A 20095-nucleotide genomic window follows, 5' to 3' on the forward strand; every position below is an offset into this window, starting at 1 on the left:
AAAGTTCTCTAGTGGTGAAGGATATGGAAAGTATCCATAAGGGGTAAATATCTATTTTGTGGCTTTGTGTTCTTAAAGTTTTGATAGGAATAAAGATATTGAAATGTTTCTTACTAGCTCATTTCTTACCACCTGTTTTATCCTGAGAAATTGCCATTTGTTTGTCCTTTAGCAAAAGGCTAAAAATAGTAGGGTTTTTTCATCCAATAGAATTGCAAATAGAATTAAGTCTCCTAAAATATTTTTTAAATACGTGAAAAATATAAAACTATGGTTCATCCATGTTAAATAAAAAATAGTTAAACTTGGCTCTCCTTTGAGTAGGAATAGAATAGATAATGCCTAGTCTTAAGCTTCTGAAATTTCATTGGTAACTCTTGGGGTGTTTATGTAGAATGGCTTGAGGGGCATACTTGCTTGCTTCTTGTGCAGGATATTCTTCCTCTGTCTGAACAGGGTGTCAGCAGACTACTTATCGGTCCAGGCTGTTGACTTCACCATAAAAGTTAATGAGTGGGAATGAAGAGAAACACTGTGATATGCAGGACAGCTTTTTAGCTTATGGTTTCTCTCAATAAATTTAAATATTATGGAAAGAACCCATGCACCAGCAGGAGGAAGGATTTAGCTTTTAATCACTAAAGTAAACTGAATCTGTTCAGATTTCAGCACCAGTAAATGTCCTGGACAGAATGTAGACATTGCAGTTAGACAAAACAGTGAAGTCTGTCGTATAATATTTAATGAAATACATTTCTGGCTACATTAGAGAAACACCTTTTAATGGGAATGACAGAATAATTTATGAATGTATTCAGGCTTCAGTATGTCTCCACTTTTAAATTAGATGATAAATATTTGAAAGATGTAGGAGGGGCACTTGTGTACAGCAAATCAACTATCTTAATAACATTAAACAATAGTCAGGGAACACCACATAAAGCAAATAATGTTATGGATCAGTGAATTAAATGAATTAGCACCAGCAGTCACAATTTTGTCACTGAGCCAGAAGGTGCTGCATGCATTACAACGATATATTCATAGTCTGGAGGAGCAGCAGGCAGCTGGCAAACCCTGCCAGCTGGCATAGCAGCATCTACTGGCGTCAGCCGGATTTTAGCTGCTTACCTGTCACTGCCAGCTACAAGCAAGTCCCAATATGCTGAGAGGTGATCAGTGATTTGTCTTTTAAAAGCATAGACTAAATAGTTCAATGCAGTCTTTACAAACTTTCATTTTATTTGCCTTATGGTTCTTATGACCTGGAAAAGTGCTGATTTTTTTGTGTCTCCTTTCCATTTGGAATTCACACACATATTTAATTCCCTGTCAGTGACTTCCCCAGAATAACCATAATTTGGGGCAAAACGAGTGTCTCTGAAAAGATGTTCTCTGTTTTACTACTGATTATATATTTTTGTCGCAAAATCTTCCAAGTTACGCATTGGCTCTAAAAATCTACGACAAAAGTCCTACTTAGCATTACAGCTGTGTTTTTAGAGCAGTTTTATGCCCAATTTAAGCTATTCTGTTGTCTTGTTGCTCCATTTTTGCTCTCTAATGAATAAAATATTAGCCTTCAGTTACAGATATCAGTTGAAGCTATTTCAGGTAGTCTGAGTCTAGTTTGATGCCTGGTAATTGTGACCATCTGTACATGTGTCTAAAATGCATGTGAACATACAGTTAGTTGGCCATTTTAAAACATGAATCTCTGGTTTAGTTTTTAAAATTATACAGGGTCTTCTTTAAATTTTTTTTCACTAATCTTTTAAGGAGGAAGTCCTGCTTAGCAATGTGAGCTAGTTTGATCATATCTGGAGAATATATTAGCACTTAAAAATACTTTAATAGAATGATTTCAAATGTCATATTGTCTACAATGGCTATAGTCTGGAAAGGTTTTGCCTCAAACTAGGCATGTCTAATGGGGTTTATGACAACCTATGAATTTGCCCCTGAACAAGGTCAATTTGGAGGTCAGTGAATGCTATACAAATTGCATACTACTCAAGCCTGTAATTATCCCTGTAAGAAGTTAATGTGCTGTGGAGTTCAGCAAATTCATGTAAAGCTTCAGAAATGACCATGATAAACTGAGCAGTTACTTACATTTGCTCTGAAAAATCACAGTCAACAGGATGTGATGCTTACAGAGTATTCATTTATGGTAACTTGTAGTCAAATCATCTTGTCTGCTTCTGTACTCAGGAGATAAAGAGCCTGAATTCTTTCTCATTTGAAGAAAACACTTTAAATATTATTACTTCCTTAATATCCAGCATATGTGCTTGTTCATATAGGTTGAAAAAAACTCTCAAGATAGATAGATTTTATTTCCAATTTTGGCAGAAAATATGCAACATCTAGTTTAACATAAGTTCATTAAATGTTGAGTCCGTACAACAGAGACATGAAATATCTGTCAGATCTTTGTTGGAGGCAGCATGTATTCCAACTTGTTCATGTATTGTCCAATTTCAGTACTCCATAAAGAAGAACTAACTTTGCATTTTCAGGTGAAAATATCACTATCATTTCTCTTTTTCCTGTATTTTTCAGCTACAGATCTACTTTTATATAGGTGAATAACTAAGTAGTTGCACAGTTAAATATTCCTAAATCCCATAAAACATAGGTAAGAAACATTTGTATGAGTTAGTATAAATTTTGTTAGTTAACTGTAATGTGAGCATGTATAAGAATATTACAGGGACAAGGGATAACAATTACTTAAAGTTTTTAGTATTATTAAATATCCAAATATTAGTGTCACCCAACTATTAAAATTAAATTTGGATACATATAGATTAAATATTGTTCAGACTAGGAAATATAAATTTAGGAAAACTTAGCTATTAGTTTTAATTTTACATGTTAGTTATTTTTAATTGTAGTATAGTTAGTATTTTTAATAGTATTTGGTCACCAACACTATAAAGTAAGCCACCTGCTTGGATCTGAACATTTCTTTTTTTGAAGAGCTTATGTCTGTATTGCATTTCATGATGTGCTGCTATCACATCTTCCTTACGACATAAATCAAAATCACAAATACCAACAGTCCAAACATTCTGGGAAGTTGGTTTTGACATTTCTAACATCTGAACTACACTTCTAAAATTCTGATGTTTTACTTTTCATTACTTTATTTATGGACTGATCCACATCAGTATCACTAATTTCAACCAACCAGAACAACTTCCTCAAGGTTTCCCTGCCTCCTTTTTCTTCTCCTCTGCCCAGCCAACATCTGAAAAGATTACAATCTGAATGTCAGTATATTATACTAACAAGTGTCTGTTACTCAAAATGTGAACAAAATCCTCAAATCCTTGTGAAGTGTCAAGGGTGAGGAAGAAGCACGTTCAGACAAGAGTGAAAGAAATCCTTTCAGTAGCCCCTAGTGTTCCAGAATTAGTGTTGAGAGGGCACAAGAAGAGAATTCTCCAATCCTCCTTCATCAAGAATTGTTCCTTTGTCAAAAAGATAGACTTGAATGTGTTCACACTGAACTGTAAACTAGCAGACAAATTAAGGAACTTGTGATGTACTCAGAATGTCTTAAATAGTTCTGCCCTGATCACCTTAAGGAGAAGGGGGAAAAAGTATATTCCAGAAAAAATATTTCATGTGCCTTTTTTTTCTTTCTTAATAGCATCCTACAAGTAAGAGGTTATGTTCTTTACTAGACCTGGTGAGAATTCAAGCTTACATTTATCAGCCATTTGTTAAGGTGCAGAGCATAGAGATAAGATGAAGGTCTTACTACTACATTTAGGTTTGATGTTTGGAGAGACATTGCATTCAATTCACAAATAAGCTTCTGTCGTTAATATGAATGAATCCTTTGTAGAGTGTTCATCTGATCTCAGATCATTTTGTATCATCTTTCTAGATTATCAAATTGCTGGATGGAAAACGGTCTCAAACTGTAGGAATTTTAATATCCAGTTTGCACCTGGAGATGAAGGATATTCAACAAGGTAAGTGTTTCTTACACTTAATGTATCATATTTGCATGGATATTTTCTCATAGTCCCCTTCAGAGAATTTCTTACATTACAGAATGTGCTTTGAATCATCCTCTTTAAGATATCAGAAGAATCATTCTTCCAGTATATTCTAGTGTATGTAAAAGTTTCACCCAAATAATCAGAATTTAATTTAGGTACAACTCCTTCTGTACCATTTCAGTTCACATATCACTTTCAGTACAGTGTTTTCTCAAAACTGTTTCATATTCCTCCCCTACGGTTCCCTCCTTTGTCTTAAGCAAGTCCTCCACTGACAAAAATGAAATGGAGGGCTTACATATAAATCTTTTGGGCTTCAAACATGGAGTCAGTATTTGTTAAATGTTTAAATTTTGCTTCATTAGCAGTCTAAAAAGCACATCCCAAACTGATGCAGCTACCACGTAGCAATCAGAAAGTTTATTACTGGATGGCATTTTTCAAAGTCTAGGGCTACTTAGTGTATAAATTCCATTACTGGTCTGAGTTTGCCAATACAACTGTAGAGAAATACAGATTTTTCAGAACACTGGGGTAATTCAGATTCTGCTTATGTTCTGGATTTAAAAAGATTTTGTTTAAGGATATTGTTTATTTCTTTTTCACATTAAAAAAAGGAAAATATTCACCATTTAAAACAACTGCTGGAAGAATTCAAGTTGATGTCCTCTTTTTGCTATTGTTTTCCCTCCATCACATGCAAATACTGGGTAGGGTGTTGAGATGCTGCTGGCATTGATTATTATTAATTTCAGAAGAGCCTTTGAGCATCTAGCACTTTAAAAGCACAAGGGCTTACAGATGTCTCTTGGGATGGAGGGAAACAACGAAAAGAAGGAATAACTTTGTGCCTGCCAGTATTGTGTGAAAGGTATCAGAATGAGATGGAAAAAAACTGCTGTTACTAAAGGTCTGAGTAATTTGCTGGCAGGAATTACAGCAGCATAGGATAGAGTAGGATAGCAGCTGTATTATAAAAACTGCGTAGTATTCTTAAGTACCTTCAGAGATGTTTTCCTGACTTTTTATTTTCCATGCCATGATGTTCTACTAAAATAGAACATCTCTCTCTCTCTCTCTCTCTCAGTTGTTTGCTGTACTTCTATACCTTTTGAAACCCTCTGGCCAATTTATACAAAATTTAAGAGAAAATAAATTTGGGTATGTATACACTAGCATTTTAGCTTGAATCAGCAGTGGACTTTTGAATCAAATCTACCAGTTGTCCCCTTTGCTGTGTTTGCATTGCAGAGCAATGCAGAGCAGTCTCAGAGTGCACAAACATCCTTCAGAATTAAATTAAATGAGAAGATGTGCTCTAGGAGCACACCAGCAGTCTCCACCTATAGCAGGCTTTAAATTCCACAGGATCAGATCAGAGATAGTTAAAACTCTCTGAAATGTGTATAGTGTGAAAACTGGATCCTCAGTACCAGCTGTTGCTGTCTACAAATCCATTTCTAAAGACTACACTACTTGCAGTTGTAGACATAGCTAATGTAGTCCTACAAGTTTAATGAAAATTAGAGTGTTGGTAGAAGAGAGACACCAAAAACAAGTGCTGTCACTGAAGGCAAGTTTATAACTCATCACCCTCTCTATTCTGAGATAGCAAATGACTGGCCTGTCACCACATGTGTTGCTCAAGGCAGCAATAGGATATGCTGCCTCTTGCTTATGGAAACAGCTAGGAGATACAAACGTGATTTGGGAATACTGTTAGTGGAACTTTTTTTTTTAAATATATTACAAAGCAGGATGAGTGACTCTAATCTGTGCAGAGACTATCTACGGGAAAAAAAAACAGTTCACCAGACTCAGGGAAAACGTCTGTTCTGTAGAGAGGATCTTTAGAAATGCATACTACAATGAAGACAACAGGAGAATTATGCTTGTTTCTCTTTTAGTGTGTCTTTATCCCCTAGTATTTTGTTTAATTTAAATCTGTGTGCAGTCCTGCCTATCAGCAGACAAATTCTTTGAAGACCGTACTGGATGAAAAAAGATCATAATAAGCTAAAATGATAACACAACCAAAAAAACAGATGATCATTGTGTGATGAATGTCAAAGTTCTTTTTTTTTTTTTTTACAAAGTGAAGTTACAAAGAGCTACCTCTAAGAAACATGAAAATTAAGCACTCATCCCTTTTTTCAAGCCAATTTCCATTGCATAATTCAGTATGTGAAAGACAGGGAAGAGAAAAGTTTATGGTCTTTGGCAGCTTGCAACAGAGAATGAAGAAACTTGAAGCAAAAGGAAGTCAAAATGAAAAAAAAAGGATATCTAATTTTATTTCAAGTTTTTCTGACCATGTTTGTTGAAAAGCCACATACAAATGAATTTACTGTCCATGTATATAGTGTACTGGTTACTCTACCTTAAGTAGCAGTTACAGCAACACAGATATAGAAAAACTGTCCTCAAATGAACTGCCCTATGCATACAGATGCATGCAAAATTGTAGAGAAGACAAAACAAGAGTAATCACAAGAAAAATTACATCCTTCTTTAAAATAGCATGAGATTTCTGCATCTACAGGATTACCCTCTCAAATTAAATAGCTTCACAGCATATTCTGTAGATAGCTCAGGAGTGCAAAACAAGCAAGTGACCGTATCTGGCACCCAGATGTTTCAGTTTGCATTTGATAATGAGCCAGCTGCCACACTTCAGGAAGGGAATCTCCCACACATGTTTGAGACAGTGAAGTTCATCCTTTGCAGATAAGTTTAAATTCTTGCTGTATCTGAGTACAATCTAGGGAGAAGACAATGTAAAATAATAATTATTTTGGCTAGTGTTGGTATTATATGATGCAGAGGGAAAGTTAACATTGTCATGCTACACCTGTCCTAATACTCAGCTTTTTGGTAGGTGGGGGAGGAGAAATCCTGGGTGCTGTAACATTCTGAGAACACAAACAAATTTTATTGGTGAATCTGGTACTGAAGAGGATAATATAGTTTCTGATGATACTACTATTAATAATATTCATTTCCTGAGCAGACGAAGCAGACAGAAAATCTGTCTGTCTCAGTATGCTATATAGGATCTCTATTTATATATAAAAATCAAATAACAATAATCAAATTGTGCATAGGTTTGAGATTATTTTCAAGGCTTCTTCTCTGCCTTTTTTTAAAACCTTTATAAAGAAGAGATGAGGAATAGTGGAGAACAGCTGTTAGGTAAGGAACATGCTTTAATGCTACACACTTAGAGAAATAATCTCCATTTCGTATCAATGCACTTCTGTCTTACTTTTCCTATCATTGTTCAGCTGAAATATTACAGCTTGAGAGACACACTTGTGACTCAAGACTACTTATGTGGCTTTGCTTTTGAAATATTACAACTTACTCCACAGTGAGGTGTTTCAGTTCCGTTTCTAATGGGAAATGCTGATTATAACTGTATGCGAAGAGCCTCTGTGGGCACCGGTCCCAACTTTTTACAGGACAACATCCCAGTCACTCAGAGAGTTCCCAATATAGTAGCTAGCAATAGCAGTATGCTGGAAAACACATAATAATACTCTTTTCTGCAGCATACGTCATCTGTGCTGGCTTCCCACGAGCTACTGAGATCTTTGTTCAAGAGTAAACTGTCAAAATTGTGGGGCAGCCCAGATGAAAAAAAGTTTTAGTTATAGAAAATGGTAAAGTAAGTAAAATGTAGATGCCTATGTCCAAAAGAGTGATCCTCCCAAATCCCTCCCTACCTCCATAGTACCTGCATTTTGCCACTAAAATTGTGGGGCACCAGAAGTTCCGCTTCTGTACATTGCTGGAAATATTTCACCGTCTAGTACCCCTGATTTCCATCAGGATGCATTAACTATATGGTCTCACATGCTGGTATATTTTCCTTGGGACCAAATCTATGAGATGCGGTAGATCACACCACATGCACACTTTATATCTTATTGCACTCTTTGTGACAATAAAGTGCCATTTTACTCCATGCAGAACAGCTGCAGGCTTTGCTAGTACATTTACCAAGAGTTTAACGTTATAGCACTGCAACACTGACAGAACTTAGCCTATATGGCAAAGGGGAGAATTTAACACTGATCCTTGGCATTGAGACTATTTCTAATGCTAATTTAGTATTTTTTTTCTTTCCTAGATTTTAAGCATTTAAATATAATGTCTGAGACTCCATTTATTAAATCAGAATAGCACTGGCCAACCTGTAATAGCATGTATGGGGACCTGGTATGTTTATTGTGCATTTGGAACATTCTTGTGTTCACCAACAATGTAAATTATCTATGCAGAGGCACATTAAGCTTTGAAAATATTAGAGAAATGTATTTGATCACACTTAGATGGGATGGATTAGAATGGATTTTGTTAAAAAGCTTAGGTCATGCCATCTGCTTTTGTAGATTCACCTTCATTATTGGTTTTTTTTTTTTGGTTGCCTCTCCAATGTGGAATATATTTTTATTATATTGTCACAGTAATTATATTCTGATGGTGAGCAATGCAAATAACTACCATGCCACTCTGCATCAAAATTTTTTGCATGGTATTGTAGGAGGGGACCAACTTTCTAGAAAGAACACAGTTATGATACTATTGTACAATGTCAGTCAACCAGTTGAAAAGTGTTTGATTGGTCTTCTCCAACTTTGTGATTTACTCTCCATTGTCAACATACCAGAGTAAATAATTGGAAGAATGTGAACGGCAGATTAATTCACCCAGACTGATGATCAGTCCAATAATCATTCTAATTCTATATTATGTTTCTAATCATTCTGGGATTTCTGTGTGGTCTTCCTTTAATGACAGGCCATAGACGTTATATAAATAGGTTGTATTGTCTTCGTGCAATTTAGGGTTTATGGTACATCTCAACTTTAGAGAACAGTATCATTGTTAACCAGGCACTTTTCTTAGCATCTGAAAGACTACGTTTTATATGTGTAAGGCAAACTATTCCAAAGCAACTCTAATCTGCAGACCTTAGTGTGCTCAGAATTTCTGAATCCCAATTTGTGTTTTAACCATATCATGCAGCACAAATAGTTTCACAGTTCCTTTCTCTATTATATTTTGGAAATACTTCTGGATAAAGATAAATGCTTTGGAATATTTCTTACTTGCACTATGTGAAAAGAGTTTTATTGGGGTTTCAACTAAAATATTTTGCAGGATGGAAGTATAGATTATAAAGTTTAAAGACTGTTGTTCCAAAGTTGCATGACTTTTCTACCTACACAGAATATTACATGTATGCATTCTATATATACAGTATACTATGCATGAAGTATAGAGATAGCTGCATACCCATCTCAGAAGTTGGGAAACAATTTTCTTTAAAAGTTATTTTCTTTGTTCTAGAAAATTCACAACATATGTTTTTGTGAATCTGCCTTGGGCATCCAGCCTGATGTGGGTAGGTTAACATTAGTGCCAGAGTCTTTTGCTCATGACTTCTTGCAGGAGTTGAACTTTTAAAACCTACATTGTGCCTGTGGTCCTTCTTTGTAATGTATATTTTAATGCTTTTTGTGTTGCATGATAGTTAAATACTGGAGAAAACCTTTAAATAAGTTTAGAACGTATCAATTTGTCAGAAGTAAACCAGAGCAATTTGGTTATTTTAGGCAGTTTTGCCAAGTAGGGATTTGTATTTAACAATCATCGTCATTTTCTAATTGACTAGATCAGTCACAATTTAATTTAAATTTCCCTGTGACAGGCTTCATGTTCCCATGAAATCAAGCCTTACTCAGCAGAATATACTACATAAAACAATTAAGTACTTCCAGGTCAAATAAATGTACCTTTGGCAAGCTCTTTTTATTTAAATAACATATTCTGTTTTATCATTAGGGAGCAGTTAAGGTGATTTCTTCATATTTCATAGTTTAATTGTCACATTAAGTGGTCTGATACTGCTGAGTATATGTAAGCTCTGTCAGCAGGACTTAAATCCTGATTTAACCAAAATGTGTTTAGTAGGAGTCAGGCTGTATATCAGAGTCAGCCTTAAGACTGTTGGTATTTAAGCTGGTTAAGAGGAAAGAAGTATCTTTTTCATATTTAACCTCTAAGTTCTACAGTTGTATGTAGACTGCACGCAGTATGCTTTAAATTCTCAGCTTTTCTTTGGTTTACATTTTTGAAGTGATAAAACAGAGTATGTGAAAAATCTGTGCAGTAGGGAATCTGCTTTTTACAGCTAGATTCGTTTTAAAAAAGTGAGTCTGTTAAAAACCTTTGGTTCAAGTTTATATTCGAAGCAATACTCTTAGTATGTGAAATGTAGTTGGCAAGTATTTTTATGTGTGCCTGTTAGTTTGAATGCATGATGCTGATCTGTTTTTTGTCCTAGCTGACGGTTATTATATCCTAATGGGTGCAACCCTGCACTAATGATCCTTGTGTATATAAATTCTTCTTGTTGTGAGCAGACACCATAGGCCACATAAAAATGTTTGCCTCAATTTCCCTGCAAAAAAGGATCTCAGAAACCAGACTTGGCCAAGTAACAGATTTTTTAAAGGTAGAGGAACCCAATAAAATTACCAGCTTTTCACAGCATGAGTCTACTTCCTTTCGACATATTGTGAGGTGTAGGTGAAGTATTCTAACTGAACTGACAGTGTAAGGAAGACAGCTAACTAGAAAGCAAGATAAAAGTAAAAACCACCGATGATGATTGATATTGTAATACCTATTAATTGTTTTGGAGCCTCTTTTGTAGATTTATGATACTTCACCTATATTACTTACACTCATGTGAGTCTTGATATAATGAGATTTAATGCAGTAAAGTATCACAGTTAAATTCACTGTATCAGGAAGAGCATTTTTAAAAACTTATCAGGGATTTTATTCATTTTAATAATGTTAATATACGTATGATTAAAACTGGGTTTTGTTTTTCACAGAAAAATTAAGACGCTTTTGTTCCTTGTAACTGTAAGAAAAAGGTGAAATAATTAGTTTCTTTGATCTAGTGTAATGGGGGTTTTTCAGCTGCCCCAATTCAAGTTAATTTGCGCAACATACTGTGAATGTATTACACATGCCATGTTTTAAGAATATGAAGAACACTAAGACACCTGTGAATGTGACGTTTTCTTCCAGCTTTTCAAAATCAATGCTTCTTTTTTAAAAAATGGGCCAATCTTCATAATTTTACACGTTTTCATTTTTGTCTTCTGCTCCAAATGTATGGCATTAAGTTCAATCAGTTTGAATGAAAAAAGATATAAGGACAAAGATAAAGATATTAAAATACATAAAGATGAAATACAGGAGTCTGTTGTGGATTTTGGCAGTACTTATGACTTTTTGGGAGTGTGTCTCTACATACATGAACATCCTAAGATGTCCAGCTGTCATTGAATTGAGTAATATGGCTAGATCGTTAACTGTAGCCTGTCTGCATGGACATTGCCAATAATAGTAGGACGGGCTGTATAGCAAGTAAACCAGAAAATATTTTCTTGGTACTTTTATACAATCGCATACTTGTCCAAAAGAGAAAATAATTCATGTTAATGTCTCTTAACACTGATTATTATTAGTTCTGTTAAAAACGTGTTCATTTATCAGATTGTATTTTATTCGTTTAATCTCAAACATGTTTTGCTTTATCATGTCACTTCAAAACAATGCTGATTTGTTAGAACTGGTGTTGAGTACAGAAACATGGATAAGAAAATATAGCATTAAAAACCACTTTGTGATTTTGGGGCCTTTTTTGTGACAAATCTCTGACTGAAAATTCCAGTTAGATGTACAAATCTTGATATTCTTATTAAAGTGTTCTTTTTTTCAAATTACTTCCTCTCATTATAATAGTTCTGTACCTAAAAAAATCTACTAATAGTTACATATTTTTCATTTCCAGTATGAGTTCAAATTACCTCCAAAAAGTTGCTTTTCTAGATAAGTCTGGACAAATAAATTTCTCCTTGTAAGCAGATTTCAGAATATTCCAAAATAGGATGAAAGTGAAACCACAGGGGGGAAGTTTTTGAATTCAATATGTGTATTTTAAAATCTTAACAATTAAATATATTGGACTGTGAAAGCAATTTTCCAATAGATTTTCCAATCTCTTAGTTTCTTTTGAAATTTCATTGGATAGTATAGAAGATAATGCAACTCATGGAACCATCTTGCAAGAGCCAACAGATGATCTCATAGATTCAATCGCTAATGATTTTTCTTTAAACAAAGACTTCTGTCAAGCTTGGTTGTTCAGGCTTTATATTTGGTTACACTCTTGAGCTTTTTTTGAATCTTTCCAATAGGACAAAAATAGTTGGAGATATTGCTTTTTTTCACTGCTACTGTCTTCTTCTGTATAATTCTTTACTTCTAACCAAGGTGTAATGTCAACAGATGGAATCATAATTGACAGGCAAAATTTTAAAGCATTCTAAATGTCATTGGACCTTTTAATAAAATTAATTAGCCTGCCACAGAGAAAATTTACTAGCCTGCTGGTTAATTTCACAATGTAAAATCATGGGGTAGGTGGAAGAGCAGGCGAAAGCTTATTACTTTTAAATAATTATTTAAAGATGTGTGCCTTGCCCCTTTCAAACATGGATTGCAAATGCAGCAAGAGCTTTTAAAATGTTCTAAATTCACAAGCAGTGAAGTTTCCTTTGAAGAAATATAATACAGTTGAAATTAAAAGTTATCAGGTACTAGCTAATGATGAGTCACTGGTTATGTGGAAAATTGGTGGAGACTTAAGCTTGATTCTTTCGGGATTAATGTTCCCAGTAACATTTAAATATAAGTCAGGAGTTCAGAAATTGTGCCCAGTCCCATTATGAATCTTGATGAAATGCTGGTTTCAGAAAAATTAAACATCCAAAGTTATTTCTATTCCATTGTGCATCTCTTACTGGAATCTAACATTAGAGAGCATTAGAAAGCACCGTGAGCCAATCCTATTTAGTTTTCAGAAGAGTCCCAATACACTGCCTAAATTGTAATGGGATTTGCAAATGTTGGAAACTTCTAATGCCATATATTCTAAACGTAGTAACATTTGGAACTAAGATAGGAAACATTTTGAGACTTTTCATTTTTGGTAATAAGGCATAATTAATCACCGAAGAGTATACTTTAAGTGTGTCTGTGTGATGTTTAAAAGTATTTGTCTGGAAATTGTCATGGGGGTAGTTTTCTAGTGGATAAAGCTAACTCAAATGTGAGCTGCTCTATGAAGATACCTTAAAAATCTGTAGCACAATCTTTTGTGCTTGCAAATTTGCAACTTGCAAATCTTGCAAGTTTGTCTACCTGTCTACTTCCCAAGATTGTTAGCACCAAGACAAGCAGATCTCCCTCTTTTCATATCTCCCTGATCTCCCATGCACATAGGGAGACCTAAATACCCTAACTCTCAATTCCTCCCTATCCAGCCTTCTAAACTACCATGAAAACTGTGCTGTTCATTGTCTGGTATCAATCGTTCTCATGTTCTCCTGCCTGGCCAGCTATACAATCAGCTGAGTGCACGGCAGGTCATATCTTTGACTGCTGAGCATACTGGAGAGGAAAAGTAGAACTCCATTCTCCTGAGACAGAGTTTATAGTAAGTTCTTGCGTGAGTGCTGTGACTTGAAGTCAGAACAAAAATAAAATGCTGAAAATAGTAAAATATTAACTGGATACAAATATGTCCTTTAGCTAGGTCAGATCTCTTTAGTACCTTTCTCAGGAAACAGAATTGAACTCTTAAGTATGTTTTCTAGCATCTAATTTGTGATTGTATTCTATACAGCTATACTGTGTGTTGATGACTCCGTAGTAGATCTGGAAACACTGGAAGCACTATATGAAAATGTAAGTAAGGTGGGGTAAAGCTGTGGTTAATCATCATAGTATTTCAGACACAGAATAAGTGAAGTTTTATTTTATGTTGTCATTTTAGACTAGAGACATTATAGAGAAAAAGTCTTTAGGGAATTTAACAGTAATAAAATAGGTAACATAAAAAAATACCCATTGACATGCTTATTTCTCTTACTGGCTTAGTTCTTAAATGTCAGAAATTTAAAACAGTGGAGTGCCTTTGGAATCAAGTTAAAATGTAACAAAAGGTGTAACATCTAGCAGTGTTCTCTCCTGAACTGCCCAAAAAATACTGTCCTTCCTTAAGACCTATTTTGTGCTAATGTGCTGGATTTTTCTCATTCAAGATGTAAGTGCCTAAAACAGTTAGCTCGGGCTAGTGCATTGCTGTCCTTACCCAAGTTGCTCTGTAGACTAAGTATATAGCATTCATGAACTGTGTGACTCTGAAGTTGCATGAAAGAATACATTTACACTTGGCTGTAGAGATATCAGAGCTACCTCTCTGACCTAAACTGTGTGAAGCATCCTGTAGCAATATTTACAGTGCTGTGCCCTACAAGGATGCTCTGCTTTGTGGCCATTGGTAGTAAATGGCACTGCAAGGCACTGAAGGAATTTATCATGGATCTTTATGCCTCGCTCTTTTGTAGTCTAAATGTTTCCCGATAAAAAATATAATTATTTGCAGACAAGCAGGTAAATTAGTAATTTATTAATTTGTTATTAATTAGTTATTAATTACTTTATGTTAATTCACTCAGAGAGCACAAAAGGATGAACTGGAGAAAATCAAGCAATATTATCAGACTTCAAAAGAGGAGGAACTGAAGCTTCTGGATAAACCTGAACAGTAAGATTTTTTTTTTTCTAATATTTTATCATTATATAGTGTAGTCCTTTGCTGATATGTTAAAAGCAATCTTGATACATAACTTTTGGTAGCTAATTTTTAACTTTTTTGTGTATTTCAAGGTATGATGTAAGCTTTGCCTTTATCACATAACTTTTTTCAGACATGACAGATTTTACTATGTCAACTTGGACTACCAGAACTGATAAAACATGTAGCCTTGAATCAATAAAAATTTCTGTTTCCATTCTCACATTTCTAAAAGGCTTATCCTTGCCTTAGAACTTTTAGGGCTAAATTAATGTGACATAAAGCAGGGTCAGACTGATTTTGGTTGTTGATTATTTGAAAGGGCTACACAAACAGAGGGTTTTGTTGAGTCCTGTGACTAAGACACAAGGTACACTCTGGTCACGCTGATTGAAGACCTACAAGGCTGATTCCACAGTTCATCTCCTGCAACTGTTGTGGGCAGTGACAACTGTCAGGATGAAAAACTTCTTATATGTTGCTCCTTCTGTTGTAATAAACCTTAGACCAATGTGAAAATCACAAGAATCCATGAGCAGAATGGTAATCCTAAATTTTATTTTAGTGTATACATTTGATTTCAGATTTTGGCCTACCAGTGGTGTTTTTCTCTTTCTCCTAACACAAGGCATCTAAATACTCATTTGTGACTGTCCACTAGGGAATATATTAATGTTGGGAAATGAGGCTATCATGCTTACTCTTGATTAAGAGTGGCTATCATTCTTGAGTAAGATTTAAGAAGACAAATATCTGTAAAGTGTATATACTAGCTCATTCTTGCATCCATATCCATGGCTTTCATTGCATTGGCTTGGGGCATAAGAATACATTGTGTGACTAGTTGATGTTTTCCAGAGCTTGAATCTTTGGCAATCTGTTTGCTGTATGTCTGAGTGAAATAAATATTAATGCATTTTGTGTTCTGGAGAATATGAATCTTGTAGAGCTCTAGAACTATAAAAGGTAGTCTGTTTTTGTAAATAACAGTGGAGAGAGGTTGATCTTAATTAAACACAAAGTTGGATTTATGCTATCATTGTTCCATAATTAAAAGTAAAGAACTGTAAATAGAACAGTTACGCCTGATCATTCAGAGTGAAATAGTAGTGTCAAGGACAAAAGCTACTTTTTATCTATTATTACTCTTTGTGTTCTCTCTGCAAGTCATAATTATCCCATTTTTACCCTATTACTAAACTACATAGGTTAAGAAAACTAGCTTTTTAAAATGTTGCCTCAAGGGGGAAACAATGTGCTGATGATGCACTTACGTAAATTTTATTGGACCTTCAAAATCATGTCCTTTCTGAAAACTCAGTAGATCAGGTGCTGCTGGTGGTGTTGTCTAAGTCAGCCTCTAAGTCAACTTAAATGCAGAACTGGAGATTTGTTGAAACTGTACTATGCATATTAACTCCATAAAAGGTTAAAGACAGAAAAGTGCTAAATTTGTATGTGTGATTAAAAATATTTGCTACAGGGCATAAGCCTCATGTATTTTCTTTAATGAGGATCAGAACAAAAGTGCAAACCATTTATCAAATGGTTGCAAATACTAACAATAGGCATTCATATAATGAAACCATTGGTGTGAATTCACTGAAGTCTAAAGGAAACCTTTGCCGTTTTTAAATGCTTTTGGATTACCAGACAAATAGAAAGCTTTAGTGGTATCACTGATGCTCTCCTGCACATGTGATTTTGATTTGTTTTGCTGGCACGTTAGATTTGCTATTGTTGGCACAAACTGTATCACAGCAACATAATACCCCCCTAAATTATGCTTCATGATAATAGTTGTTAAAATGCTAATATTCATTAACATCATAAAGATTTATATGCATAATTGGCCACAATTTGGGGCTTTGCTAGCGGGATGCAGACGCTTTAGCTAGTTTCCAAGAAGACCCTTTTAGTTGTAATGTAATCTCTGTGAAGTCCTCTCTACTGTGAAAGAAATACTAATGAAGGAAATAGTAGCGAACTATGGTACTGAGCTTTCCTGTTTTGTATGTAGTTTGAATTCAGGAAGTAGTGAGCTATTAATAATTGCTGCCCAAGTAATGCCATTTGCTTCTCTTTGAAGACCACTTTCCTTTGACTTCAGTTTAAATCCTGCTGGCTTACTTAGAAGCTTGCAGGATTAGATACACCTTTTTCCCCAAAAATTATTTCTAAATTTTGTATTCTTCAAATGTGGATAAATGTGAACTGATAAATAGTTTGCCTCCATAGAATCAGCCTTCTTTGTCTATCTTCTGTAAGAATGTTCTGTTACACTAACAACATGGTAATATGCCTGGCTTGAAAGTACTCTCAAGTCCTTTACTACAAGATTCTGATAGGATAAAAGAGTTCTCAAGTAAATGCATTTTTTATTTACAGTTCCTGCAGGAGAGGAGTAAAATGGACCTCACAGAGATCAACAGCAAATTCTCTATGTTTACTTCAGGTCATAAGAAGTGTAGCAATGAGAAACCCATCAAAAAGCTATGTCATAGTCACGTCATCATTACTTTAAGTCAAAATCATACTTTTCTCAGACTAAAGTTGCAAAAATGACTGAACTAAGAATATTCTTTTCTCTCCAAAAGTTTTGTCCACCTGAATTGGTGGTTTATCTTTGATAACCACAGATTCATGCCATGACTTTGTGTTTAGTAACTACATTTGTAGTCACTAAGATTCCTTTTGTGATAGATTTGAGTTAGAAGTATTCTGTCTGGATATTTACATTGAATACTTTGAATTCCAAAATCTGGAGACATTTTCTTTTTATGCTGATGCTCTTTTAATTCTCAGCACAATTATGTTTTATTCCGATGACCAGCAGTGTAGGAGATAGTTCCCTTTTCAAGGGAAGGCAAGATATGTGTCATTTGACCTTTTAAATTTAAACTTTTAAAATGTGTGTATGTTAGAAATTTAGTGAAGCAGTTTGAGTTTTTCTTTCTTTTGTTTCTCTCACACAAAGTGCAAAGTATCCTCTTTTTTTCCTGGCAATATCATTCATTCCCAATAGGAAGCATTTTTATTAATACCAGCTTGGCATTTCTTTTTTTCCCACTGCTTAAGTGTAAGAGCCGAGCCGGGCCTCCCCAGTCCTTCTCTCACAATAGATTTTTTTCATCAGACAGGAAAGAAAAAGAAGGAAAAAAATGATATGCCAATTAAAAGGTAGTATTTCACACCAGCCATAGGTGGATTTTGCTGATTTTTTAGACGGTCACTATCAGCAAAGCATTGCATGCATGAGAAATTTATAAGCGGATTTGAAGATACTTATATTATTTATTATGGAAAAGAAATAATTTGGAGAAATCAGATGTATTGGCTTAAGTAATCAAAATAAATTTAATAAGAATTCAAGCTAATAATGATTCACAGAATTTCCCATAATTTAGTGAGGTAGAAAAATCTTTACAGCATTACATTAAGGGGAATCCAAGGATATCTGTAGACAGGAGATTAGAAGAATGTTTCTAAATTGATGTTGGAGCAAAAGACAGCTTGTTTCTGGATTTCAAGAAAGCGTGTATATCACTGAAATCCTAGACTCAAAACCCACAAAGCAAATTATGCAAACCCTGTTATTATGAGAAATGTTGAAGCTGCTTGTATTATTTAGTCAAGCTCTTACATTTTAAATTGAAGAAAAGGGAGGAATTACTCATGCCTTTGGGATGCTTTCATTTTGTGATATCTGAACCTGAGTTGTTGAATATGCTTCTATTTATTTTTATTTACCAAAGAGTTAAAGGAAGAAAGCTGGAATAGACTCGTGAGGAAAGTGTATATATGAGGACAGATAAAGTGCAGGTAAAGGGTTAGTAACTTTGCTGAACAGTGACTGAAGAGAGATGTAATCTGCAAGTATTTTAGAGCTAAATACACAGCTAGGTGCATTACCATAAAACACGCTGCTATATAATTGGAAGTGCAGTGCAAATTAGTAAAATAAAATTGAGGCTGAGCATCAGAAGAAATTTCTTGGCAGACATTTTATATTATAAAATAACCTTGTAGGAATATATTGAGTTCCGTATCGCTAAGCACATTTTTAAGGGAAGCAAAACCACGAGTGAAAACAGTAAATAGATAGTGTTTCTCTAGCTCTTTCCTTTTTTTTTTTTTTTAACCTATAGTCTAGTTTTATGATTCTTCTATTTATTACTATGTAGCTGTGATAGTGGGTTAATGGATTAATGTGATAATGATTAATGTCTTGCCTTTTTCTTGATATTAATAGGATTTCTTAAGACATTGAGCATAAAGAATATAACAATTATAAATTCTGTCAGATTTGATTCAAAGTAGGAAAGATTGCATGTATATTTCATGATACTACAGCTTTGATCCATTATGTACCCCACAGATAAGAAATCTAAAGATTCATTAATACTTTTTTTCCCCACAGATTTTTATATGAGTTATCTCAGATCCCCAACTTCACAGAACGAGCTCAGTGTATTATCTTCCAGTCAGTTTTCTCTGAAGGGATAACATCAGTGCACCGGAAAGTTGATATCATAACTCGTGTTTCCAAGGTAAGTCCTAATGAAAGCTAAATACAAACATAAATATATTTTAGAGTATTTATGCTTCTTTTTTTACCATAAGTGATGAACCTTAAGCCTGGTTTTTGGCTTTTCAGAAAAATAAAAATATATTAATTTTTTTAGCTGCTTATAAGACCGAAAGGAGGAGGAAAGAGGGAAGGTGAGTTGTGTCTGATGCCCTATGCTCTACATAGGAAAATTTATTTTTATTTGAACGGCAGATTTTTATTACTTTACACATTAAGTGGAGTAATAGATGATCTCTATAAAATAGAAATTAAATATCAGACTAACTTAGTACAGGGCCTTGCAAACTTACGTTTTTTGCATATCACTGTGGATGCCATCAGCAATAGATTCTGTTGTGGTTTAACCTGAGTACCACACAGCTGCTCGCTCACTCCTCCCCCCCCACCCCCCAGTAGGATAGGGGAGAGAATTGGAAGAGTAGAAGTGAGAAAAACTCATGGGTTGAGATAAAAACAGTTTAATAATTGAAATAAAATAACAATAACAACAACAACAGCAATAATAATAATACACAAAGCAAGTGATGCACAGTGAAATTGTTCACCACCCGCTGACCGATGCCCAGCCAGTCCCCGAGCAGCAGCCCCCCGTGACCAGCTTCCCCCAGTTTATGTACTGAGCATGACGTCACATGGTATGGAATGTTTCTTTGGCCAGTTTGGCTGTGCCCCCTCCCAGCTTCTTGTGCACCTCCAGCCTTCTCAGTCGGTAGAGCATGGGAAGCTGAAAAGTCCTTGACTAGTGTAAGCACTACT

The 20095-nt window shown here is 34.8% G+C and overlaps 1 protein-coding gene across 1 annotated transcript in view; it reads left to right on the forward strand.

Moving 5' to 3' along the window:
* Positions 1–20095, forward strand: part of FMN1 (formin 1) — a 147321-nt gene that overhangs the window by 64863 nt on the left and 62363 nt on the right. The window contains exons 6-9 of the mRNA XM_009320985.1: positions 3902–3989; positions 13795–13856; positions 14630–14718; positions 19169–19298. Of these exons, the coding sequence (XP_009319260.1) occupies positions 3902–3989; positions 13795–13856; positions 14630–14718; positions 19169–19298 (369 nt within the window). The remainder of the gene's footprint in view (positions 1–3901; positions 3990–13794; positions 13857–14629; positions 14719–19168; positions 19299–20095) is intronic.

The sequence above is a fragment of the Pygoscelis adeliae genome, unplaced genomic scaffold (assembly GCF_000699105.1).
Source record: "Pygoscelis adeliae isolate BGI_AS28 unplaced genomic scaffold, ASM69910v1 Scaffold3, whole genome shotgun sequence".
In the NCBI taxonomy this organism is placed as follows: domain Eukaryota; kingdom Metazoa; phylum Chordata; class Aves; order Sphenisciformes; family Spheniscidae; genus Pygoscelis; species Pygoscelis adeliae.